Raw genomic sequence first — 26710 nt, 5'->3', positions numbered from 1 at the left:
TGGACGCACCTGGCTGCCCCACCTCACGTCCCCCCAGAAATCTGTGCCCGGAGCCATGGCCTCCCACCCACCCCACACTACCCCCCTTTTTTGTGTCATTCGCTAAGATGTCGAATTCCCTCCCCACAGCGATGTGCCTGGCATTATGCAGTTTCTATCAAATGTGGAAGACGCACCTCTCTACTTGGGCTTTTGACCCTTGAGGTGTGTTATTTCTCGGACCCCACCTAAGTTTGGAGCCCACACTTTAGGGTGGAGGGTGGGCAATGAATTAACCGAGGCAAAACCTCAATACTGGCGTGTCAACGGTGCTGAGACAGCTGATGGACAACCGTAGAGATTCCCTTGGGATCATGGCTCGATTCTAAATGTTTATAATCAAATTCTACACGGGGTTTTGCCCCTCCCCCAACGCCCGCCTGGTGTTTCTCCTTGGCATTCGCTCCATCTTGTTGATCTGCCTTTGGGCCACGTAGATGGGCAGTTGCTTCCTGATTTCCAGAAAAGTCTGGTGCGTGGTTTCTGGGATCATCTTTAAGATGAAAAAGAAGGTGGCAGCACATATCGGACAGCAGATGAGGAAGCTGAAGAATCCGATGTATTTCTGGAAAGGAACAGGAGCAGCAACACACACAGAGAGAGAAACAGGTCTCAGCAACATGAGTCAAAAAACTGAGTTTTAAATGTATTATAAACATGCAACACCAGATGGCGCTGTAGAGCAGGAAACTTTTCTATGTGATTTTACATAGAGGTTTTTTTTTCTTTTGTTATAAAGATTTAATTTTTATGACTTATCTATAGTGGGGTTTTCCCCCCCTGTGTGTAGATCCACCCACAGAAAGGCATAAGCTTATTAATTTAGCACATTATATTTCCCCAGTGCTTTTTTCCTTCAAGGAACTCAAGGCCGGGTTATCTCATAGAATCATAGAATTGAAGGTTTGGAAGGGACCCCCTGGCAAGGGTATTCTGGTCCCACCCCCTGCTACAATGCAGAATTTACAGCCAGAGAATCCTCTGACATAGTTGGTTCCACTGTCGACAGTTCTGCCTGATGTTTACCTGGGATATTCTTTCTTGCCATTTGAATACATTAGTTTGGGCCCTGGCCTCTGGAGCAATGGGGGGGGGGGAGCTTGCTCTGTATTCTATGTGGCAGCCCTTCAGATATTTGAAGATAGCTACCAGATGACACTTGAGTCCAACTCTACAATTCTCTATCAGTGCTCTGTCTTCTCTTATCCAGGCTAAACATACCCAACTCCTTCAACTGTTCCTCATAAGGCTTGGTTTCCATCTCTCTCTCTAGTAACACCCCAGAAGGGAAGTTTTGGGACCAGGTGAGGGTAGGCGTGGAATGTGCTTTCTCCATCCTACCTAAGGTGGGAAAGGTCTATGGCCATAGGCATAGCCAGGATTTAGGGGGCAGGGAGAACACCTACCTCTCATCATCCTCTGTCTGGCTCTGTCTAGCAGATTTAGAATGAAATGTCTCAGCAGCAGTTGTTTTAAATTCCTTTCTTTTGACCCCAAGTGCTCGGGAAAAAAATCTGCCAATATCTTTCTACAATTTATACTTTTACTTAAGTATTTTTATTTAATTACTTGATTTTGGGGGGAGGGGAGGAGAGCTCCCCCCCCCCCCCCGGCTATGCCCATGGCTGGGGCAAATTCAATCCCTGGCAAGTCCAGGGGAAACTGGGAGCGGCCCCTTCTCTGAAACCTTGGAGAGCCACTGCCAGTCCGTGTAGACACTACTGGCTTGATATAAGGCAGCTTCTTATGTTTGTATTCAACCCTTTACCTAGAATTAGGAGGACTAGAATCTTACGTTTTGTTTTGTTTTTTTACAGGAAATACCATAGCTCAGTGTCAGAGCATCTGCCTTGCATGTAGAAGGTGCTCAGTTCAACCCCCGACGACTCCAAGTAGGACTGAGAAAGACTCCCTGTCTGAAACCCTAGAGAGCCTCTGGTAGTCAGTGTAGACAGTGCTTAGCTAGATGGACTAGTGAGGGACAAGGCAGCTTCCTAGGTCCTCAACATCCTTCTGCATGCCAAGCAGATGCTCTACTGCTGAGCTACAGCCCTTCGCTGTAGAAGGTTCAGAACACCCACGGACCACCAGAATCACTCACCTGGATATTGAGGAAGGTCACAATGCTGAAGAAGTTTAGGAACCAATGCACAAAACCCCCGACCACATAGGCTGAGGACCGCGAGGACTGAAGGAAAATCTCTGCTATTATCAGGTTGGGAAGAGCACCTGTGTAGAGAAAAGAGTTCACTGCTCGTTGGGAGGAGATTTTTTTATTTTTATTTTTTAAAAAGAGAACTATTTTTAAAGTGGTTTAATCTTGCCTCTGTTTAGTAACTGCTTAACTGTTTATATATTTTATTTTCTCGTTGTTGTCGTTATTTATTGGCTTTATATACTGCCCTTCATGACAAGATCTCAGGGCGTTCACAGGATAAAATACAAGGTAAAAACGCAAGGAAAGAGTTAAAACAAAAACAACAAAATCACACACACACACATCTCATGCATTGAGGTATTTTGTTGGGGCCATTTGTTGTTATATATTTTTTAACCACAAAGAAGATTTTTAAAAAGTTTTAAAGTTGGGCCATAAAGGTAAAGGGACCCCTGACCATTAGGTCCAGTCGTGACCGACTCTGGGGTTGCAGCGCTCATCTCGCTTTATTGGCCGAGGGAGCCGATGTTTATCCACAGACAGTTTTTCCGGGTCATGTGGCCAACATGACTAAGCCGCTTCTGGTGAACCAGAGCAGCGCATGGAAACACCATTTACCTTCCCGTCGGAGCGGTATCTATTTATCTACTTGCACTTTGAGGTGCTTTCGAACTGCTAGGTTGGCAGGAGCAGGGACTGAGCAACGGGAGCTCACCCCGTTGCGGGGATTTGAACCGCCAACCTTCTGATTGGCAAGTCCTAGGCTCTGTGGTTTAACGCACAGCGCCACCCGCGTCCCTTGTAAAGTTGGGCCATACTTTGGTGCTTATTTTCTACACCACTTCGTGAAGTCTCCCCCCTTGAAAAGCAGATTAGAAACCTTTCAAACAGTCTTTAATACTATAAAACCATTGGCCTCAAAATGGCATTCCATTTTTTAAATGGTTTTTTCATGTAAAGTGCTACAAACTACTTTTATTCGGAGATTTTCTGAACATACCATTAACAAACATCAACAGAAAACAGGATCGTGGGACTTCTGCGGTTCACTACGAAGCCCAGTAGATCAGTGTTCTTCAGTCTTAGAAACCCATCTACTATTATTTTCATTATTCTTTTGTACCCTGCTCTTTCCACAGAACCTGGGACTCAAGGGATCTTACAAAACTGTAATCTCATATTTAATCCCATTACGTTAAACCATGGGTAGGCAAACTAAGGCTCGGGGGCTGGATCCGGCCCAATCGCCTTCTAAATCTGGCCCGCGGACGGTCCGGGAATCAGCATGTTTTTACATGAGTAGAATGTGTGCTTTTATTTAAAATGCATCTCTGGGTTATTTGTGGGGCATAGGAATTAGTGCATACATATTTTTCAAAATATAGTCCGGCCCCCCACTAGGTCTGAGGGACAGTGGATCGGCCCCCTGCTGAAAAAGTTTGCTGACTTCTGCATTAAACTGTAACGGGATTAAAACAATGAAAAAACAAACAAGCCCCAAATCTGTTAAAATGCAGATAATAAAAACACTAAAAACACTACGACCCTTTCCTTAAAAACAACAAAACAGTCAGTTCCCAAAGGCCTGCCAGAATAAAACAGTCTTCACCTGCCAGTGGAAGGACAAGGAGAGAGTCGGCCTAACCTCACTGGAAAGGGAAGAGTTGCTGGGATCATGAGGGCTGCGCTGTTTTGTAAGAGTTTTTGCTGGCACTGTGTTTTTTATATTGCTGATCTACACCTGACTCTGGCTCCTGACACCCTGTAGTGGAAGGGGCTGAGGATAAATAAAGGCCTGACCACCCTCGATCCTTGGAAACCTTTTGCTCTTCGCATCCTGCGCCTCCTCCAAGGAACTCTGCGTATCACCTGAGCACTTACTAGGTCCGACGGCATGTCCCATGAGGAAAATATTGATGAGGAGCGCATTGACGTAAGACATCCACAAGGCATCTCCCTGTTGGAGAGAGTTGTGAGAGCGTGTCAAGCTTGCTAGGTTTGGGCAAAGCGCTTTTGATGTAATCGCTGATGTTATTGGTCAATCAGACGCTGTTTACTCATGAGAGATCGCTTCCCATTGGGAAGAATCCAGAGGACAGCGGCACTGAGTTGTGCCCAAAATGAGTTGCGCCCACCACATGTGCATGATGTCACACGCACGACACCCCTCCCAACCTGGCCAGGTTGACTTGGCCTGCGAACATGCTTCACCCTGCCACATCCCTGGCGATTCTCAAAAGGACGCGGTACAGCCAAGCATCTTCGTCCTGGTGCGTCCTCTTGAGGATTGCCGCAGGGTTTGGGGGAGGCCTGGCCCCCTTCTTGAAAATGTGCCAGTGCCAGAGGAGCATCTCTGATGGGATAGCAAGGGAAAGATCTGGTCCTTTTTTAAGCACCTTGTGCTGCACAGAAGGGTTGTTAGAATCTTCGGTCCTGTATACCTGATGGTCCTGTATACCTGAAGGAGCGTCTCCACCCCATCGTTCAGCCCGGACACTGAGATCCAGCGCTGAGGGCCTTCTGGCGGTTCCCTCATTGCGAAAAGTGAGGTTACAGGGAACCAGACAGAGGGCCTTCTTGGTAGTGGCGCCCACCCTATGGAACACCCTCCCTTCAGAGGTGAAGGAAAGAAGCAGCTATCTTCTTTTTAAAAGACATCTGAAGGCAGCCCTGTTCAGGGAAGTTTTTAATATTTAATGCTGTACTGTTTTTAACACTTGATTGGGAGCCGCCCAGAGGGGCTGGGGAAACTCAGCCAGATGGGTGGGGTATAAATAAATTATTATTATTATTATTATTATTATTATTATTATTATTATTATTATTATTATTATTATTATCCAAACCAAATATGACATTTTGATAAAGGTATGGTCCCCACGTATCAACTGTGTAAATAGGAGCAATGTTAATGCGAGGCCTCGATCACTCACACTCATTTATAGAGAGCTGCGACCTATTCCAAGGCCATATCAGCCTTGCTCCACACACCCTCCTTCAGTGTGTTTTTGCCCAGCTGGAAATGTGCTCTTTGAACTTTGATCATGCCTCTTGCATGCCTGGACGGAGGCGAGAGAGGAGTTGGGGAAGGTGTGTGCAGAAACCAGCCTATTCTGCAAAGGCAAATGATGTGAGTTCATTGCTCAGCCTACTTTTGCTTCTAGCCCCACCCACCACTGGCATGCAGTTTTTGGTCTGCAAAAGGTCCCAGACTTAGCTCAACAGTTTAGGTGACATGTAGAATGCCAGCACATGTTTTAATTTTTTTAATAAAGGTTTCAAGATACAGTTGCACCTTGGAAGTCGAAAACCAAATTGCAGCTTCTGATTTGCTGCAGGAATCTCCTGCAGTCAATCAGAAGCTGTGGAAGCCCCATCAGACGTTCAGGTTCCAAAAGAATGTTCGCAAACCGGAACACTCACTTCCAGGTTTGTGGCATTCAGGAGCCAAAACGTTCAAGTTCCAGGGTGTCCGGGATTCAAGGTACGACTGTAGTGGTTATAAACTGTTGAAATAATTTCATTGTTTTATTCCTATTGTGAAACTCTGAGGGCTTTTTTAATTTAATGAACAAGTGGTATATAAATTTTGTGAAAGAAATATGCAGTTGACAGCTTCATCTGTCTGGGGGCAGGTGGATTGCAGAGGTGGGGAAACCCAACATGCAATATGCACCAGGTGCCTCCTCTCTGGTGTGCGCAGCAATGTGAAAACACAACTTGAAACGCAGCAGAAGAGAAGCGACGTTGCTGCATTTCAAAGTATTAATGCGTACACAGCGAAAGAGCCATCAAAAGGAGTGATGCTCTTTCAGTTGCTAGCGTGCACATAGCCAAGGAGCAATCGACGGAGTAACGCTTGGCTCTCGAGGACATCGAGAGTTCGGAAAAAACCAACCAACCTGAAGTTCAAGGTTCATGGTTAATACGATGCAGAGGATGGTGCACATGCCAAAACCAAGGAGCAGCAGGAACTTTCGCCCCATTGAGTCAATGTAAAATATCTAGAGAATGTAACAGCAAGGGAAAGAAAGCATGTGAAAAAGGAAGGACGCAGCACTCAGTCTCAGCTTAACCAACCTTGCAGGGTTCTTAGTAAGTTTAAAATGGGGGTGAGAGAGAGGGCTCAGAAACAAACGGGTGGGTCTTTTACCACCTCACCTTGATAGAGAACAGGGAGCCAAGTGGGGCTGTGTGTAGTGAGAGTATGTATGAACTTTGGCTGGTGCTGGAAGCTGGACATACAGAAGAACATACTGCTCTATACTAGCCTTGGTGATCTCCCCGGGAACCTCACGAGGAGGCAAGATCTCTTGGAGTGTCAATGCTGTCAGCCCCTCCCTCCAAGGCTCAGGCCAGGTAGGCCAGGAAAGGCTGAAAGCCTGGAGAGCTGCTGCCAGTCAGTGTGGACAATACAGAGTTAGATGCACAAAGTATCTGACTTGGTATAAGGTGCCTTCCTGTGCAGTGGTACCTCGGGTTAAGTACTTAATTCGTTCCTGAAGCACCACTTTAACTAATGGGGCCTCCTGCTGCTGCTGTGCCACCGGAGCACAATTTCTGTTCTCATCCTGAAGCAAAGTTCTTAACCTGAAGCACTATTTCTGGGTTAGCGGAGTCTGTAACCTGAAGCGTATGTACACTGTATTCCTAAGTGCTGGCACAAAACTGCTGCTAAAGTTTGCAGCGCAGGAACATCCTTTGGAGCAGACTGAGCTTTGAGACTTTAAGGGGCAGAAAAAAAGGCGAAAGTAAGGCAGGCTTACCCCGACAAAGACTGAAATGATGATGGCAACGCTTGATGCTAAACGGATGTATGGGATATTATTTAGGTCAGTTCCTGTAGACAGGTAGATTCTCTCTGTATAAAAGTATACCTGAAATGAGACCAAAACAACTGAGACTTTTAGCTTACTGGGCGATGGTCCTGTGGCTGACTCAGGGTTTGAGGCACTGTCTACAAAATGAAGCCTCAGATCCTTTCTCTCCAACTCCAAACTAGGGATGGGAAAATTTGTTTCTTTTCCAGCCTTAAATCCAGCTCTTCACATTTCTTCTGCACAGACAAGAATTGTTTGCAGTTGCCAACAAACATAGGCAGGCAATCCTCTGAATCTCTGGCTATATGGGAATCAAAGGTCACTGCAGTCGTGCCCTCAAGGGGTGGGTGTACCTACCAGTACCCCTTGTGGTGCCTGTGAACGCTCTTGGTAAATATCTTCTCAGAAATCTACAATCTGCTTGAGATTGTTTGCTCTTTGTGCTCATAAAAACACCCCTGTTCCCACAGTGGCCACCCAGATGCCTACAGGAAACCCACAAGCCAAGCACAAGCATCAAAGAGCTTCTGTCTCAGAGAGAGTTGCTGATGTAGGTGCCTTCCTCCCCGCCTCCGTTGGTGGGGCAGCTGTTGTAACAGCATCCGTACACCATCTGGGGGTGATGCCCCCTTTTCTGCTCTTTTGGATGTGGCAGCCATTTTGTTTCATGTCTCCTCCCTGCCCAGCAGCCATTTTGTGACTGGTGCCCACGGCACTCCCCTCAACATTCCAAACATGGGCACTGGGCCCCAGTGGCGTAGCGTGGGGGGTGCAGGGGGGGCCGGCTGCACCGGGCGCAACATCTGGGGTTTAGGGTTAGGGGGCGCAAATCCACGGGTTAGGGGGCGCAAATCCACGGGTTAGGGGGCGCAAATTACTTGCCTTGCCCCGGGTGCTTGTGATAGGAATTTTATGGTTTTAGATATATAGTAATGTTCATAACTCCACATACATGGATCAGTACAGGAAGGCAGACCTGGAACCATTTTGATTCCTAAACTGACCAAATCCTTTCTCTGCAAGGTTAAAAATGGAAAAGCCTCCCCATTGTCTCTTCCTTTAATCTGTGTTTGAATAAGGTGTGAGCCTGTGACCTGGCCCAGGAAATAAGTATTTTAGCATTACAAAAGAATGGCCAGGCTCCCCAGAAAATCCAATCAAGTAACCTGCTAGACAGGAGATAAACAAGGAGAAGAGAAAAACAACATTTAAATTTCTGTGATGTAGGTGGGATGTATCTGAGGGGTGGTCTTAGGTTACACCCCTTCTGTGATGTATGCATAATGTTTCTGGGGGTGGTCCTGATCTAGAGAAGGGGAATTTCAAAAGTCTTTATAAGGCCTTGCAGGCCATTGTTCTGGGTCCTCTTCCTCTCCTGCGTGTGAGGGGGGTACCCTGTTGCAACAGATCAATAAAGATCAAGTTTACTAGCTGCTTTGCTTCTCAATATTCTCTGGTTGGCCTCTGTTATTTTCTCCTACCAATAGGGAACCTATGTAAGGACTCTATATGGGCTCTTGGATACCCCATAAGGGAAAAGGGCATATTTTTATTTACAACAGATGGCGACCACGAAGGGACTTTTGGTTACCCGGATTCTGGAAGCGAGGAAGGACTGGTTATCCAGCGCGCACCAGGCAGTTTGCCAGGAGGAATAACCAGTCTTCCATCGGTCCCAGGGTCTGGCAATAACTTGGAGTTCAGCGAGGCTAACCAGGGGAAGCAAAGCTTGATCAGGCCGGCCTTAAACAACCAGTCAAGAGATCCCAGAATCACCAGGACAGCGCTTGCGAAGTGAGTATGAGTAGGAAAAATGGGTAGTGGGGTGGGATTCTGCAAACCACAGCAAACCTATACTTCTCAAATCCTTACTTCTTTCCTCACTTTAACTCTTGAAAAAATTGCCTTCTACTCCTTTCTGTCCCCTCGATCTCAACACCAGCCTTAGCCCTTCGGAGTATGCCCAGGCAAGGGTTGTGTGTGATTTCTTCCACTTAATTCTTTATGCCAACCTATTCCTTCGGAGTTTTGCCCAGAAAGGTTGTGCAATTTCTTCTGCACTGAAAACTAACTTCCAGCGCAGCCGCACCTCTGCCATGGCGATCTTTGTTAGAAATGACCTGTGAACAGAGAACGCAAGGGCGCTGAATTCCTTTCCATCTTTCATATTCCAGAGTCTCAATCTGGCATTGCAAGTGTGCAAGCGTTCAGTAGGGACTCTGAGTTAGATTGTAAAAGGCAGGGAGGTTGCTGTGAGTTGTAGAATAGAGATTAAGTGAGGTATCCCCAGGTTTTTCCCCTCGGAGATTTGTCCAGGTATCCCCAAGTTTTTTCCCTTGGATCCCCAAGTTTTCCCCTCGGAGATTTGTCCAGGTATCCCCAAGTTTTCCCCTTGGATCCCCAGGTTTTTCCCCTCGGAGATTTGTCCAGGTATCCCCAGGTTTTTTTCCCTTGGATCCCCAAGTTTTCCCCTCGGAGATTTGTCCAGGTTTCCCCAAGTTTTCCCCTCTGATCCCCAGGTTTTTCCCATCGGAGATTTGTCCAGGTATCCCCAAGTTTTTTTGTCCAGGTTTCCCCTTTTCCGGACCCTTCGGAGTTTTGCCCAGGTCCAAAACCCTTTTAATTGAAAATGGGTGCACCTCAATCAAAAGAAATGAACCCACAGACTCCTGATGGGAAAGAAGCCCAGTTGGTGCTTACTTCCTGCCTGGACTCTGACAGTCCCCTTCAATTTGTGTTTAAGAAACGTTTTTCCTGTGTTTAAATTGTACTTAGGTAACATCCAGCAGCTGCTTATCTTAAATGTGCCATCTAAAATAAAAATGCAAGCTTGCTCCAAATTCTAAATCTAAGGAAGCCATGTTGAGCCTTATCAATCTTAAAGCAAGACAAAATGGAGAATGGAGTGTGCAAATGTTTGTTATTTGAGAGAGGCTCTAAAAGAGTTTTCCTCCCAAGTGGTAAAATCCTGTATACGTGCTACTTGTGTTCTGAAAGGGGAATTACCCCACCTCCTTCCTCTAGTTTAAGTGAGGAGGGCGATTTAAGTCTAATGGTAAATGTTTTGTTGTAACTTTTGAGTTTGCAAGTACACCTGTGTTCCAGTCTAAGTTAACCTAATGTTTCTGCTGCAAAAGCCTAGTTGAGCCAACTGCTCTCTCAAGCTAAAATGCAGTGTATGTATTTCATTAAGCATATGCCTATGAAAGTATGGTGTTCCTTCTAAGAAAAATATCTGAGTCCAGTTTTAACTTTGATCTGGTTGGACAGAAGAGTTATTGTAAGGCTCCTGGTATCAGTCTCTATAAGACGTCCTGGCCTCTTTTCTTAGAAAATGCCCCCCCTTGTTTCATTCTGTCTCTTTCAGGGTTTTTTCCCCTTCTCCTTCTTATTCTGTGCCAGGTAAATTTACTCCCGAGTAAGCTTCCTTTAAAGGAAACTGCAAAGGGGGGGGGGCATAGATTAGGCTTACTATTCCTCTGCAAGTTCAGGAAAAATTGTTCACTCTTGTATTCCTTTTAAATCTAATCTATGGCTGTTTAAACTTTGCTTTATAAAAGATCCTCTCCCTATCTTAGGAAAAATGTTAACTTCAATCTTCTTTTAAAGATAATTTCTATAGGAATTTGCACTCTTTAGTCTAAGGAAGTAAACTCTCACTCAAACTAGCTTCAAGATCTGCTAAAAGGGTTGGGTACTTTTATTTTCTTTTTCCTTAGTACATGATAGGCGCATGGTTTGTGATAGGCGCATGGCTTGTGATCTCTTCCCCAGTTGTGTCTGTGTACATAAGTATGTGTGTGTTTCTGGTAGTACAAATCTTGCTATGAACCCTGTATTTTAGGGTTGGACTAGATGACCCCAGATCCCTTTCAACTTTCCCAATTTGTGGCTGATGAGTTGAAATCCAGCCCAGATTGCTCTTTGTTTTTAAAGGTGAGAGGTGAATGTGTGTGTTTCTGGTAGTACAAATCTTGCTATGAACCCTGTATTTTAGGGTTGGACTAGATGACCCCAGGGTCCCTTTCAACTCTCCCAATTTGTGGCTGTGTGGAAGACCATGTGTCTGCAAGCATTGGAGGGTAATTCTTAAATTCTGGTGTGGTAATGGAGTTGAAATTCAGCCTAGCTTTGCTTTTTAGTTTTAAAAGGTGAGAGGTAAAAGCCATGATGTTTTGAAGCACAACTGGTAATATCAAGCATTTGAGTGATTACAGTATTTATCATTTTGTCTACTATTTTTTTTTAATCAAACTTAAAAGTCAATTCAAAGTTTAAGCACATACAAATGAATAATCAAGTACAATTAGCCTTGGCCATTCCTGTAAATTAAGGCGCAGAAAATAATAATATTAATAATAATAATAATAATTTTTTGTCTGCAAATGGTAAGGCTGAAATGACTGAGAATGTTAAAAAATCCTATGAATTCTAACGCTCTGGCCATTTTTACTCATAAATAAGAGAGCGGTTGATTGTTCCGCGAATGGCCAGAGGGATATTAGCCCTTTCCTGTACATAAAGGAAGCTTGGGCTGAATGGTGAATACTTGAATTGCTGAGTTTCTCTTTTTTGTTTTAAAATCTAACCCTATTTTAAAAAACCACTCCTTACCTGGCCATTTTTACTCATAAATAAGAGAGCGGTTGATTGTTCCGCGAATGACCAGATAAAATGACCAATAATGATAGCCCTTTCCTGTACATAAAGGAAGCAGTCTCAGTTTGCTTGGGCTGAATGGTGAATACTTGAATTGCTGAGTTTCTCTTTTTTGTTTTAAAATCTAACCCTATTTTTAAAATCTACTCCTTACCTTTCCCTTCCTTATTCTAATTGAGCCAAAAGATGCAACATTTTCAATTGTATAAAAGGTTTGCTGAGGCATGAACTCTGCACATGCACAGAGGCTAGATCAGCTTACAAAAGAGAGAGAGAGAGAAAGGAGGGGGGAGAGAGAAGGTTTGGAGAGCCTGAAACCTATACAAATTTCCTTATGTAAAATTTGGAACCATTGAGGGAAATCACCCTTAATGTCTTGCCCCAGGGGCTAACAAAAGGTTCGCCTCCCAATGAAATTTAAATTTTATAAGTTTTTGTTTTTGTTTTTTTTTGGTGTGTGTGTGTGTGTATATGCCTATGCATTTTAGGAACAGCACTTCCTGACAGACCTCTCACATGAAATAATTTTCCCTTTTAACAGAGTGTCCTTTCTTTTCTCCCACAGCACAAATGATAATGAGGGGATGCAAACAGTGATTTAAATACTCTATAAAAAGTAATTGCATTTGTTTCTCTTTTGTCTTTCTTCCCTAAAAGCCAAACAGCAACTTTCTTTCTGTTCTGTGAAACAAGTCTGAATCCCTGCTGTATTAGTGACCTCTATCTCTTTGTGCCTTTGACATTTTTTTTTTAAAGTTACAAATAATCTGTTTTCATTTATTTAATCAGTTTCTCCATGATGTCTATGAAGTTAATCGAAGCACAACCAAACATTGTTTGTGGAATGGTACTTGTTTACCTTTGGCCTGAGCATTTCTTACTAATTCTGTCATTTTGGCTAGTGCAAGGTACCTGCACAACTTTAAAATTGCCATTCATTTTTATTGGTATTAACTCATTTCCCAGTATTCCGCTATTAACATTACAGCTGATGTCACATCAAGAAACACTTTTATTTTCATTTGGGATGTTAGAATGCCAAAACAGATTACTTCAGGTTACTTATTAATTGTGTGTCTTAGCATTTATTTATTTTTGGTTCCTCATAGCTCATTTTGTGTGTTTGTGTTTTACTTTGGGGACATGTTCATCACATGTTGAAAGTCAGTCTCATGAAGTTCTTTTATTGGATAGCACATGGTGAATTTTAAGTTTTCCCCATTGTTTTCCCATTTTTTTTCCAGTCCAGTAGTAATATGTGTGGTTTTGATAATATCTTTGTACTATTTAATAATAGTTATTTTCTGAATCTGATGTCTTTGTGTCAAGTCTGTTTTCATCTAACTGGTAATCTAATTTTTTGCTTTCTTTTGTATTTTTTAACCTTTGTATTTTTTTTCAGTCTAGTAGTAATCTGCGTGGTTTTGATAATATATTTAATAATAGGTCTTTTCTGAATCTGATGTTTTTGTGTCAAGTTTGTTTTCATCTAACTGGTAATCTAATTTTTTGCTTTCCTTTTATTTTTAACCTTTCTTGTATTTTTACAGTTCTCTTTCTCTACATGTGGAGTAATTTTTTATTTGATAATATGAAAAGAACAACAACAACAAAAATTAAGTGAAGGAAGCAAACAAACTTAGCAGATAATAACAGTAATTATGTGGAAATGTGATAATAATATTGAAATAAATAAAATGCTTAATATGCTAAGATTTGTTATTATTTGCAGCTTCCCATGGAAACTGGAGGACATCCTTTTTGCCTTTTGCCTCTTTCTTGTCTAACTGTGTTTTTAAGTCTCCCCAAAACCCTGCCCCCTTACAGGATATCACTTCTACAGATGTACAATGATGAAAAGCAGCAACAACCCCTTCGCCATCACAAGACCTGCAACGCCAGAGTTTTCAAAGTGCCCACAGCTATCTCTTTCAAAGGATATAGACTGCCAGGGGGGGGGGGAGTGGACCTGACAAAGGGGGGAGGAGTTGAATTGCAAGGACATTTTTTCACTTGAACCTTAAGACTGTGCTCCAGGATTCAAAAGATACATACGTAAAAGATCACAATTGTGTCAAGATATGTAACAGATATTTAATTATTATTTTTTTGTATTATGTGTTATTATGTAAGAATGTTGAAATGTGTCTGACAGTGTGATTTCCACAAAGGGGGGCAATTTATTGTGCGTAACTGTTTTTATATTTAATGTCTTATTGCTTACACACCAATGGAGAATTCTCCTGCATTTTATACTTTCTAATAGCTCACACTATTGTGTAGTCCAATGTTTAGATCAATTTATAACCACATTGTTCCACCTGGCACTCTGCCAACTTTCCCTATCCATTTTAATATGTGTTAAACCTCTTTTTGCCAATGACAAACTTCTGGATCCATAAAACACCAGGTACATGAAGGTGGATATGCTTTGGTTTAGCAGGAATGATTCCTTATAGACTTAAATTGACTTATTTGGACAACTGCCCTTGTTAAGAATGGTTTTCTTTTAACAGATTGGTTTGAAGACTTGAGAACCATGGGGCAAGATAAATTCAAATTGGACTCAGTTTGAATTGGGCAAGTGTATCCAGGCTGCAATTAGCTTTTTGGTCCTTTAAGTGCAAGTGAGCAACTTCTCATGAGCCCAAGACCACAGCCTATAATAAAATCCCATAGCTAAAGGCCAAGGCGAAGACCTCTCCCTCACGAGATGCCCAAAACCTGTGCCAGCTATGGTGAATGCCAGGCGACATGGTTAAATGAAAGCCCCGAGGGGATTCAACAGACAAGATGTGTTGCTGTAGCACTATGTCAGTGTGAGACCACAGAAGAGCTACCTTGACACCTGAGAACACAAAAATGGCGGGGGGGAAGCAAACTGCACTTTTCAGTCATTAGTGGACCTTACCTTCCTGCTAGGTGTAAAGCATAGAACACTATTGAGTAAATGGTCTCTCCCAAAGTGTTAGAATGCCACAGGTAATTTAGTAGCAAAACGCAACATGTGTTATGATATATTCATACAAAGACATCCATTTACAACATACGATGTTATTATTTGTGGGGCAAAAATTTTTAAGAAAAATTCTAGCCCCAAAGGGGGGAAATTGTGATAGGAATTTTATGGTTTTAGATATATAGTAATGTTCATAACTCCACATACATGGATCAGTACAGGAAGGCAGACCTGGAACCATTTTGATTCCTAAACTGACCAAATCCTTTCTCTGCAAGGTTAAAAATGGAAAAGCCTCCCCATTGTCTCTTCCTTTAATCTGTGTTTGAATAAGGTGTGAGCCTGTGACCTGGCCCAGGAAATAAGTATTTTAGCATTACAAAAGAATGGCCAGGCTCCCCAGAAAATCCAATCAAGTAACCTGCTAGACAGGAGATAAACAAGGAGAAGAGAAAAACAACATTTAAATTTCTGTGATGTAGGTGGGATGTATCTGAGGGGTGGTCTTAGGTTACACCCCTTCTGTGATGTATGCATAATGTTTCTGGGGGTGGTCCTGATCTAGAGAAGGGGAATTTCAAAAGTCTTTATAAGGCCTTGCAGGCCATTGTTCTGGGTCCTCTTCCTCTCCTGCGTGTGAGGGGGGTACCCTGTTGCAACAGATCAATAAAGATCAAGTTTACTAGCTGCTTTGCTTCTCAATATTCTCTGGTTGGCCTCTGTTATTTTCTCCTACCAATAGGGAACCTATGTAAGGACTCTATATGGGCTCTTGGATACCCCATAAGGGAAAAGGGCATATTTTTATTTACAACACTGACAACCCACACTACGCCACTGCTGGGCCCCCAAAAGGCTGACGGAGCTTGGATGCAAAACAAGCTCCGCCCATACTGCTTGTGACCCTAAATGTGGTGCTGCCTGTGCCACGAATTTGCCCAATCCTCCTTTAAAGCTGCCCGAGCTGGTGGCCATCACGGCCTCCTGTGTGGGGCCATAGTTCCATAGTTTAACTATGAAGAAGTCCTTCCTTTCCTCCGTCCTGAATCTTCCAACACTCAGCTTCCTTGGAAGTGCCCTGGAATGCCAACTCTCAACACCCGCAGCCATTGGCCGTCCTTGCTGGGGTTGATGGGAGCTGTAGTCCAGCCACACCTGGATGACCCAAGGTCCCACTTCCCCTCCCTTGTTCTAACCGCTTGTGGATATTGCCTTCCTTACTGCGTTGACTCCAGAGAGCTGTTGGCCACACATCAAGATAATGACTGAGATGACTTGCCACCGCAGGCTTGGGAAGCACAGCAGCATAAGTGAGTTCATGCTCTTCTCCGTCTTCTCAGCCATCTTCTCCTGCTGCAGTTCTTCTATCTCCTCCTGCACGTCCTCATTGTGCCTCAGCTTCTGCAAGGCTGGAAAGAAGCAGCAAGGGAAAAGCCTTTGAAAAGCAGGGGACGGAGGCTGGGGGGGAGAGTTTCTTGCAGTACCAAACACAAGAGGTGTAGTGGAGGGGGGAAAAGACCAGTTACAAATTCTGCGGTGGGTTCCCGGTCTCCAGCATCCCAGAGACACCCAGCCAGCTTTTTGGCCACTGAGAAGATGTGCCGCCTCACCCGTTGTGATGCTTGGAGCCAATCTAAGTGAAGACAGGTGAGTCGGCCACTGAGGACTGGCTCCTAGGGTCACTCTGGAGAAAGACACCAAGGAGGAGCTGTTCTGCATGCGCCAAAGCTCAGCGTTTGGGAGCACTGCAAACAAGCTGCCTCCGTTTCAAGAGAATGGTGTTCTAGTTCTGTTACCTGTCAATCAATCAATCAATCAATCAATCAATTGATGGGTGTTCTGCTACATTCAATGGAGCTTCACATAAAACACTGTAGGAATGTTAAAGATAGTAGGAAAGGATATATTGAATAAGTATTATCCTTCCTTCACTCAGGCTAGTGAAGTGGTTTGGAGAGCAAATTCCCCTCAATATAGCTGAAAGCTAGTTTGCAGATTCTTTTGAATCTCTTAGTTAAGTTTATTCCCGCTTAAAAGAATAAAGACACAAGAGTCTTTCTGAGTAAAGTAACAAAAAGTTTACTCACATTTCAGTTCACAATTTGATCCCAGAAAGGCGGTTACCCAACAAACTGTGAGTTCATCTCATATGAAGACTGAACTCATGTGCTGCTGGCTGAGAGCTTACTTTTGAGTGATAGCTGATCCATGGCCATTTGATGTACCTTTGGGGATTATTAATTTGCTGGTGAAGATCCATCATTGAAACAGTTCATTATCCTGAAAGAACTGTTCTGTCTGCTGCACCCTATTGTGACATTTGGCGCACCCATCACCTCACGTTTGTAGTGTTGTGCCCGTAGCACCACCATGCTCCAACTCACTTCCAACTATATTTTGGATAGGATATTGACTGTGGAAAGGCATTCTGCCTCTATTTCAGTGATCCTTGACAGTGACTTACCAATCCTACCATTCCTGGTTATGGAAAATTTATCCGATTCTTATTAGTTTGTGACTCCATGCACATATTATATGTCTTCTGTTTATAGTGTTATAAAAAATATTGTCAGTATATTATTAGCCAACATGTTGCTTGTTGTTGTTCAGAGCTGGCTGAGTGACAGTAGAGAGCAAAAATTACCGTATTTTTCCGTGTATAAGACTAGGTTTCTTCCCTAAAAAATAATGTCCAAAATTTGGGGGCGTCTTATACACGGATAGATCTTTCCCATTTTCTTAAATCAGAGTCCCCCAAAATAGGGGGCGTCTTATACATGGGGGCGTCTTATAGACGGGAAAATACGGTGCATTAATAAGAGAACAAAATGGCTGCAGGAGAGCAGCAAGCAAGAGAGCAAGTGAAGCAAGTAATGAAGACTGAGAAAATAGCTGCATGACTCGGCTCTTTTATGGAGTCAGCCAGAGCCACGCCCATCTCCCAGGTCACATGGAGGGGGAGGATGCTCCAGACCAGTGGAACAGGAAGTTACACTGGATGTCCCCTGCCTGGGCCCTCTCTAGGGAAACAAGGAATGTTGCATTTGACTGCACCAATGGATTACATCCCACAAACACAACTGAGGTCGCCTCGAAAGAAGAAACTGGAGCCCTCCACAAGAGGGGAGCCACCACTGAAAAGGCTCGCCGGGAAGGGTTAGGTGAGATCCCTGCCTGAAACCCCAGAGAGCTGCTGCCAGTCCGTGTAAGCAATACTGAGCTAGATGGACCAATGGTATGATTCAGTATAATGATTTCAGCTGTTCTCTCTCTGAGAACCAAGAATGACAGATTTGGGGTGTTGCCTAAGAGGCCATCCAGACTCACCCCACCAAACATACAACACCATGTTTCATCCAGAAAAAGCACTAGGCGCTATCAGTTGTATTCTCAGATTGTCTCCTCAGGTAAACACTAATAAGACTTTGAATGTTATTATCCCTCACCCTCCAATATGTAAGTGGTTCATGTAGGTGGTTACCTAGCATGGCCTTTTCTTCATCGTTTTTCTGAATCAGTAGATACCTGGGGCTTTCGGGGAAGGAAGGAACGACAATGGTCTGAAATAATGCCAGTATTCCAGGGACACTTGTCAGTATTGGCCAATCTGCGCAAGAAGGAGCAAATAATTTTATTTATTACATTTACACCCCACCTTTCCTCGAAGGAGTTCAAGGTGGCGAACGTGGTTCTCTTCCTCCCCATCTTATCCTCACAACAACCCTGTGAGGGAGGTTAGGCTGAGAGACTGGGAATGGCCCAATGTCTGAGCCAGGATTTGAACCCTGGCCTCCCAGGTCCTAGCCCGGCACTCGAACTACCATGCCACCCTGGCTCTTGAAAAGTATCAGCTCAGATGGCACAACAGAATTGCCCAACGCTAAGGGAGGGAATCAATGGCCTTCCTGGGTCAGTGGGCACCTTTGGGGAAGTGCCGTCGGTGCTAGCCATTGGCTGCCATGAGGGAAAGTGTGGCATGACACAAAATGGCTGCCATGGGGGTATAATACAAAATGGCTGCCGTGGGGATGTGGGGAAATGGCTGCTGTGGAAGCATGGCGTTATGGTGGCCACGTTTAAAAGGGGAAAAAAGCAAAGCAAAGAGACATAACCATGGGTGTGCCCCACATCAACAGGCAGGGGGAGGCACCTATATCAGCCATCGCTATGCTTGCTCACAGAGAGAAGGTCTCTGTACAGTGGTACCTTGGTTCTCAAACGCCTTGGTACTCAAAACAACTTAGAACCCAAACACTGCAAACCCGGAAGTAAGTGTTCCAGTTTGCGAACTTTTTTCGGAAGCCGAATGTCCTCTGTTTTAAGTGTTACATTGGTTTCAGTGCCATACTTCCGTTTTGAGTGGTACTCTGAGGTCTGTTTGTTTTTGCTATTTATTTTGCGTTTTTGTGGCTCTTTTTGTTTTTGTGACTGTGTGGAACCCAGTTCAGCTACTGATTGATTGTGTGCCTGCAGTACATTGTTTATTGCTTTCATTTTATGGATCAGTGGTCTCGTTAGTAAAATTCATGTTAAATTGCTGTTTTAGGAGTTGTTTTTAAAAGTCTGGAACGGATCAATTCGTTTTGCATTACTTTCTATGGGAAAGCATGCCTTGGTTTTGGAACGCTTTGGTTTTGGAACGCACTTCCGGAATAGATTAAGTTTGAGAACCAAGCTACCACTGTACTTCTCCTCTGTTCAGAACTGATGGGTCGCTGGCTGTCTGATCCTGGGATCCAAGTGGGCACATGTAAGACTTTTTGTGGGCACCACAGGTGGTACTGGTGGGGGTTCACTGGTGCTTGTGAGCACCACATGGAACTGGAGGGGTCGTGGAACTGTCTCCCTCAGAAGGTGGCGAGCTCTTCTTCATTGGGAGTTGAGTCATCTGTTGGGGACTCTTTCCAGCATTGCAGCATGTTGGACTAAATGACCCCTGGCAATACCTTCCATCTCTACAATTCTACCATGACCTTTGGGCTAAGAGGTGCTCCTCTCTGATTTACCTTCTTCGTTCCCCAGCATTTCAGGAAAAGAGAGTATCTGAGCCAGGAGGACACCTACAGCTAGAAAGAAATGAGGCAGCATGCCAATGGCTCCCCTCATGTTCGGTGGGGAGATCTCTATGAGGTACAATGGGACCACGATGTAGAAGATGCCTGGTTAGGGGATAAATCAAGGCATTATTCACAGTAGGCATGTGACAGCCATAGAAGCATACAAACATCTCCCACTTACCCAACTAGTCATTGTGTTCTGCAAGAGAGGGCATCCTGCAGATGCCATCCTACCAGGAGGTCCATTCCACATGATGGCCAGAATCAGGCCTTTAGTTTGGCGGCACGTAGCCTCTGGAACTCCCTCCCACTGCGTATCAGGCAGGCGCCTTCTCTATTGCCTTTTTGGCACCTGCTATTTCAGCAGCTGGTATCTGTCTTGGATCCAAATCTGGCCGATGTGTGTGCTGTTGCTCTTTCTAAACGGTCTTTTAAAAAATATTTATAATTGCTATCATTATTGTCAGCTACATCCCTGCTGGTGGGCCAGGTTTGGCCCATGGGCTGGAGGCTCCCCAAAGCAGTATATGGAGGTGGTGGTGGTGGGGAGGTTCTTCTTTTGATATGTCTTTGAATTGCAAGCACTGGTTCCTTCCCAACTCAGATTTCAGAACAGGGAATTTTCTCTTAACCCCACACCCTCACTAAATCCAGGAAGTAGCCCAACTCACCTATGGTTATTCCAACGATGAAGCGTGAAAGCATCGTAAACAGGAAGGCTTGCACCACAGTGGCGCAAACCATAAACATAGAGGACACCATGGAGCAGAAGCAATTGATCAGCAAGGCCCCTTTCCTGGAAAGAGTGGGGAAAGGAAGGGAATGACTGGGCCACGGAACATGTGGAATGATTGGAAGAGTTCCCCGCATCCTTTGGGGGAAGCAAGATCTACCAGGAGGAGCAGTTTGGGAGGTCATGCGTCTCAGCGGGCTGATTTCTGGCTTTGCCGGCGTTAAATCTCTAATCCCGGCTCAGTCAAAGATACACCTGCGTCACTTGTTCATCCCAGAAGAATCACCCAAGGACATGGTGGGTGCAGGACCAGAGAGGGAAGGGGAATGACCGTAGTTGGGATCATAAAGCCGTATAACCTGGCAACCCGGCTACTTATTTTCAAGACTTATTTAATTCTGGTCATATGTTTAGCTTAATTTTATACCAAAAGGGATCCCAGGGAGGCTTAGTAAAACCAAAGCAAGGCAGCCAGTCCCTATCTGCAGGCTTACAATCTAAAAAGACCCCTCCCACAACAACAACAAAAGTCACGGAAGGAAAAGGGATATGGAGGGAATAGGAAAATCAAAATAAAAACTTGGGCACTTTCTAAACAGTGGTTCCTGTAATCCAAAGAATCCTGGGAATGGTAGCTTGTTCAGGGTGCCAGGAAGTGTAGCACTGTGAAAGGTACACTGCAGTCTTTGGGTTTCTTTGGGGAAAGCCTTGGGCTTCGAATACATGGTATGTACGCAGCCCTATGAGCATGGAGAAAGTCCACAGAACAAGGGAAACCATGAAGCAGAGGCTGGAGACTTCTTTCCTTTCCTTTGATGCGGTGTCTGATCCACACCAGCCATCTCAATGGCAATATGTCTTTTGCAAGATTCCTTGCATTTCTGATTAAAATCTAAGGGCAGTCATTGGCTGAGTTTTGCTCAGAGATGACCCAGTGAAATCAGGGGGGGCTCGCTCAGGCTGGCTCATTCATTTGAATGGGTCTGCTTTGTCGAATGCCACCCAAACGATAGCATTACTTCGGCTGGCTGAATATCTTTTGTTAAAATGTGGGATGCCTTTTTACAGGGTGAACCTCCTCAGCCAGAAGTTAAATTGAGCCTCAGCTGGGGAGACAAGGCTCAGCAGAAGCCCCACTCCCCTGCCCACCTGCCCCACGTCCAAAGTTAGGACTGGAAGTTCACTAATCACCAGGTCATCTATATATACCTTCCATATTCATCCACCATGACTCCTGCGATGAGTGCTCCAGTAAGGCCTCCAATAGGGAACATACTGATGGCAAGGCCTAGCATGAAGTGCAGATACTGCTGCTCTCCTGGATTCTTCGCAGCATGACCCATGTCTTCCATGAGCTAAGAGAGGAAATCATATCATGGGCAGGGTTAGTGTATCCACAACACATCCTAATCAGAAGGAACTGGCACCCCTGCAGGTGCCACATAATACTCATATGTAGAACTTCTCTCTATTAGAGTGGCAGCATTTGCACTTTGGAACTCCCTGCCTCTTGATATCAAGCAGGCGCCTTCACTGTATTCTTTTCGGCGACTGCTAAAAACGTTTTCTTTTGAGAAAGCCTATACAGACACATAGAGCGTTGGTGTCTGTTTGAATCCGGTTTTCGGCTTACCATTGATTTTAATTTTTTAAAAAGGTTTTAAATAGTTGATTTCAACTTTGTAAAATAAAACCCTAAGCATTTCATTGTTTTCTTCTTTCTGTAAACGGTTCTTCCTCCAGCCTTTTCCACCAACGGCATCTACTAATGGTTGCTCAGAAGGGAATGTGAGCCTTGGCTGAAGAAAGATCTTCCACACCTGTTTTAAAGTCCCACTAGACTCTTTTGAGTTTTTGCTGCAAGAGACCAAGGCTCCATCGTCACCAAATGATCTATTTGTTAAGGATGCTGAGAGTTGTTAGGAGACCCCTATGGCTCTACGCTGAGTAAAACTTGGTGAGAAGCCTATCTTATTTTAACTAATACATATGCATTTATCTGCACTAGTATACACATTTTATTTTTTGTATACAGTGGTACCTCAGGTTAAGAACTTAATTCGTTCTGGAGGCCTGTTCTTAACTTGAAACTGTTCTTAACCTGAAGCACCACTTTAGCTAATGGGGCCTCCTGCTGCTGCTGCTGTGCCACCGCCGCACGATTTCTGTTCTCATCCTGAAGCAAAGTTCTTAACCCGAGGTACTACTGTATTTATGGGTTAGCAGAGCCTGTAACCTGAAGCGTATGTAACCCGAGGTACCACTGTACACTAGCTGAAGCATTGCACCACAAAATTCTGAGAAGAATTTTGACAGGTGTTCCAGTTGGCAACTTGTTTTGGAATGTGTGTTCTATGTAGATGTGCCCTTAAAACACAAACTATTTCAGATTTCTCTCCTCCCCTAGATACAACCTGAAAATATCTCTGATGACTTTAGCTGTGATTCCTGGATTGCAGGGGGCTCAACTAGATGACTGTTGGGAGTCTCTTCCTACTCTACTGTTCCATGACTCGCTGACTCCCAGAAATTTGTCAGAAGCCCCTGTAGTAAGAAACCGCCTGTACTGCAGGGTCATCTTACCAGCACTGGGGAATAGACCATCCAGAGGTTGTAACCATATTGGATAGATCCCAAGCTGGTGACCAGCACTGTTCGGAGAAGCGAATTTGTCACCTCCTGCAGGAAATCAAAGCAGCAGATAAGAGCATCTGTCAGGCAAAGCGTTCATCAATGCATAAGGTAAAAGGACCCCTGACCGTTAGGTCCAGTTGTGACCGACTCTGGGGTTGCGGCGCTCATCTCGCTTTATTGGCCGAGGGAGCCGGCGTACAGCTTCCGGGTCATGTGGCCAGCATGACTAAGCCGCTTCTGGCGAACCAGAGCAGCGCATGGAAACACAGTTTACCTTCCCGCCAGAGTGGTACCTATTTATCTACTTGCACTTTGATGTGCTTTCGAACTGCTAGGTTGGCAGGAGCAGGGACCGAGCAACGGGAGCTCACCCCGTCACGGGGATTCGAACCGCCAACCTTCTGATCGGCAAGCCCTAGGCTCTGTGGTTTAACCCACAGCGCCACCCGTGTCCCCATCAATGCATAGGACATAGTTAATGAAAGACAAATGGCTTGGATCTTAAGGCAGTGTGGGCAGAGTTCTGCTCATAGGAGGAGTGTTTATGGTGCAAGGTGATATAACCTGTGGCCCTCCAGGTATTGCTGGACTCCATTTCCCATCAGCCCCAAGCCAGCATGGTCAGTAGTCAGGGCTAGTGGGAGCTGCAGTCCAGCAGTATCTAGAAGGCCCACAGATCCCCCTATTGCTGGACTAAAGGCTTCTGGGAGCTGGCAGCACCATTTATAAAAGAACGTAGCAGGACCTGAGTCCAAAAGCAGAACGCTCCCCAGTATTCTGGTTGTGTGATGTCACTTGTTTGATGTGGGAGGGTTGAATTTTTAAAATGGCCTCTTAGGTCAAATTGGACGGTTAGAGCATGGTGGGGATAATGCCAAGGTTGCAAGTTCAATCCCCATGTGGGACAGCTGCATATTCCTGCATTGCAGGGGGTTGGCCATGTCCAAACTCACCCATTTGCGGACTATGGGCTTTGGTTCTGGCACTGCCTTGCTATCAGTGCTTCTTCCGGTAGTTTCCATAATTGAGTCTCAGCTGTGGGGGGAAGAAGAGGGACATTTTGTCAGGCGGTTATTATCTCTTGCAACTTCTTTAAGAACATAAGAATAGCTAAACCTGGCATAGGCAAACTCCGGCCCTCCAGATGTTTTGAGACTACAGTTCCCATCATCCCTGACCACTGGTCCTGTTAGCTAGGGATGATGGGAATTGTAGTTCCAAAACATCTGGAGGGCCGGAGTTTGCCCATGCCTGACTAAATGGTCCATGGACTGCTCCTCCTGACAGCCTGTTTATTGGGCATCCCTCCTGATTTGTTTTTGCAGAGGTTTGATTATGGCTATGTACACACCACGCATTTAAACCCTATGGCTTACGCCAAAGGATAATGGGAACTATAGTTTGCCCCTTATGGACCTACAGTCCCCTTTAAATGTATCACCAGTCTTTGCTGAGAGTTCACTTTGATTTATCGATTTTTTAAATTGCATTTTATATACCACCTTTCTCCTGTATATATTTGTGTGTGCGCGTGTGTGTATCATTTTGCAGTTTCCATCAAACAAAAAAGATATAGTTTTACATCAAATTTCAAAACCCAATTTCTGCCTCCCTCCTCCCTTTCTGCGATTTCTTATATTTATAGTATCTTTATTGCAACTCCCAGTTTAAGCCTAATTATTAGTTGACCCATATATTCGAAATTAGTTTTATCACGCTGCATGTCTTTACGTTAAACCTGCTAATGATTGTATCTGTTTGCAATAGTTTATAAAATATTCAATAAACGTTTTCCACTCTAAATCAAAGACACTGTCGTATTGATTTCTTATTCTTCCAGTGAGTTTCGCCATTTCTACATATTCCAATAGTTTTTTGCTGCCATTCTTCTTTGGTTGGGACGTTGTCTTCTTTCCATCTTTGGACAAATATCATACGAGCAGCTGTGGTCACATATATAAACAAGTTTTTATATTGTTTAGGTATCTCTAATCTCTAAAAGAAAAGCCTCTGGTTTCTTATAAAAAGTTACCTTGAACATTTTTTTCAGCTCATTGTATATCATTTCCCACTACATATGGAAAAAGGTACCTTCTTTTTCTTTGCACTTCCAGCAAATATTCGATTCAGATTTATACATTTTCGCTATCCATTGCCCAGTGTATCATAGAAGATTTCACTTGCTCATCTTTTGTTTGCATATCTTATACGTTTCTGAAATTACCTTAATATTACTAATATCTAGCAGGTCTCTCTCCAACTGGAATGATTGGTTCCCAAAACCTAACTTTTTATCTGTTTTAAACAATTCATTTAGATGAAAATATTGCAACCAGTTTATTAACATACTTGACAGTTCTTCAAACTTTTTAAACTTAATTTCACCACCCTCCTCACTTATTATTTTTTAAATAAGTTATCCAGTCTACATCCCACCTTTATCTCCAAGAAGCTCAAAGTGACATACATATATGTGTCTCCACCTCCCCATGACAGCCCTGGGAGGCAGGTTAGGCTGAGAGGACAGTGACCAGCCCAAGGTCACCTAGTGAGCTTCACAGCCGAGTAGGCATTTGAATCCTGGCCATCTGGGTCTTAGTCCGACACTCTAACCACTATACCACATTGTTCGCAGGGTGATGGTGATATGATGGTGAGCTCAGCACTCAGCCTGATTTGCTTGTCAGGCATTCCTTCCTTCTATACTTTTCTAGGCATTTCCACGTCATTTTCCAAACTGCAAAAAGTCTTTTTTCTTTTCAAAAATGTGTTTATTGCTCCGGGGTGATATTGCCTTTTAATCCACTTCAATTGCACAAACCTAAATTTCTGCTATGTGCTGGAACCCCCCCTGCAAAATGTATTTACTTACTTACTTAATAGTGGTGTTTATAGCTCACTTTTCACTGAATATTTTTAGTCCCAGGGAAACAAAAAAGGTCTAAAAAGCTAGGGGCTATATCTTGTGGTAGTGAATGCTCATGGCAGGGACATACTGAAAGCCTATGACTTGTCTCCTGAATGTTTAAAGAAATCACAAACACAGAGATGCAGACTCCTGGGAGCACCACCCAGACAAGGAGGCTTCCTGCTCAGTCTCTGCATGAGAGCCTGTTCTGGCTTTTTATTACAACTGATTAAGGCAGGGATAGGGAGCCTATGGGCTCCATCTGTTCTTGGACTTCAACTCCCATCAGGCCCAGCCAGCATGGCCAACAGGAAGCAGGGGTAGGAGTCGTGGTCCAACCACACCGGGGGGGGGGGGCGCAAGAAGTTTCCTACTCCCAGATTTAAACCAAGTCAGAAACGATGGAGGGAAAACTGAAGCAGTTGTCTTCCAAGGTAATCCATTGGGTCAACAATCCCAGAAGTGGGTAGCGGTGAAGTCTGTCTGTAGGGAGCCAACCCACCCCCTCAAGGCACCATAGCTGTCAACTTTCAATTTTGAAAAGGGATCAGCAGCCTTGAAAATAAGGGATCAGCAGCCTCACTTATCCCGGGGACAGTCTATGGGATATCTAACAATCCAAGATAGCAGCAGGAAGCAGCGGGAAACGGCGCTGGAATAAGGGAATTTCCCGCCCAAAAAGGGAAGGCTGACAGCTATGCAAGGCACAGAAACTTACCGCAGCTTTCTGTTCTTGGAAGTAG

At 44.3% G+C, this 26710-nt stretch overlaps 1 protein-coding gene across 2 annotated transcripts; it reads right to left on the bottom strand.

The window, feature by feature from the left end:
* Nucleotides 1-385: 385 nt before the first annotated feature.
* Nucleotides 386-26710, bottom strand: LOC308579747 (solute carrier family 2, facilitated glucose transporter member 5-like; the record flags this gene model as incomplete). Of its 2 annotated transcripts, XM_081180681.1 has the most annotated exons (13): nt 26686-26710; nt 24013-24094; nt 23009-23104; nt 21635-21780; nt 20364-20488; nt 19642-19794; nt 18117-18242; nt 15857-16044; nt 6964-7074; nt 6100-6201; nt 4079-4154; nt 2141-2268; nt 386-604 (listed from the first exon to the last, which is right to left on the bottom strand). In XM_081180681.1, exons 2-13 carry the CDS (start codon nt 24079-24081, stop codon nt 386-388), a joined length of 1539 nt encoding a protein of 512 aa, XP_081036807.1. In that variant the 5' UTR covers nt 24082-24094; nt 26686-26710. The 2 variants fall into 2 exon arrangements, with proteins under 2 accessions (XP_081036807.1, XP_081036806.1); XM_081180680.1 differs by lacking the exon at nt 26686-26710 and having other exon boundaries at nt 24013-24224.

Source organism: Podarcis bocagei, assembly GCF_964188305.1.
Source record: "Podarcis bocagei genome assembly, chromosome: 1".
Lineage (NCBI taxonomy): Eukaryota > Metazoa > Chordata > Lepidosauria > Squamata > Lacertidae > Podarcis > Podarcis bocagei.
The sequence above is the reverse complement of the archived record's forward strand: the minus strand, read 5'-3'. Positions and strand labels throughout refer to the sequence as shown.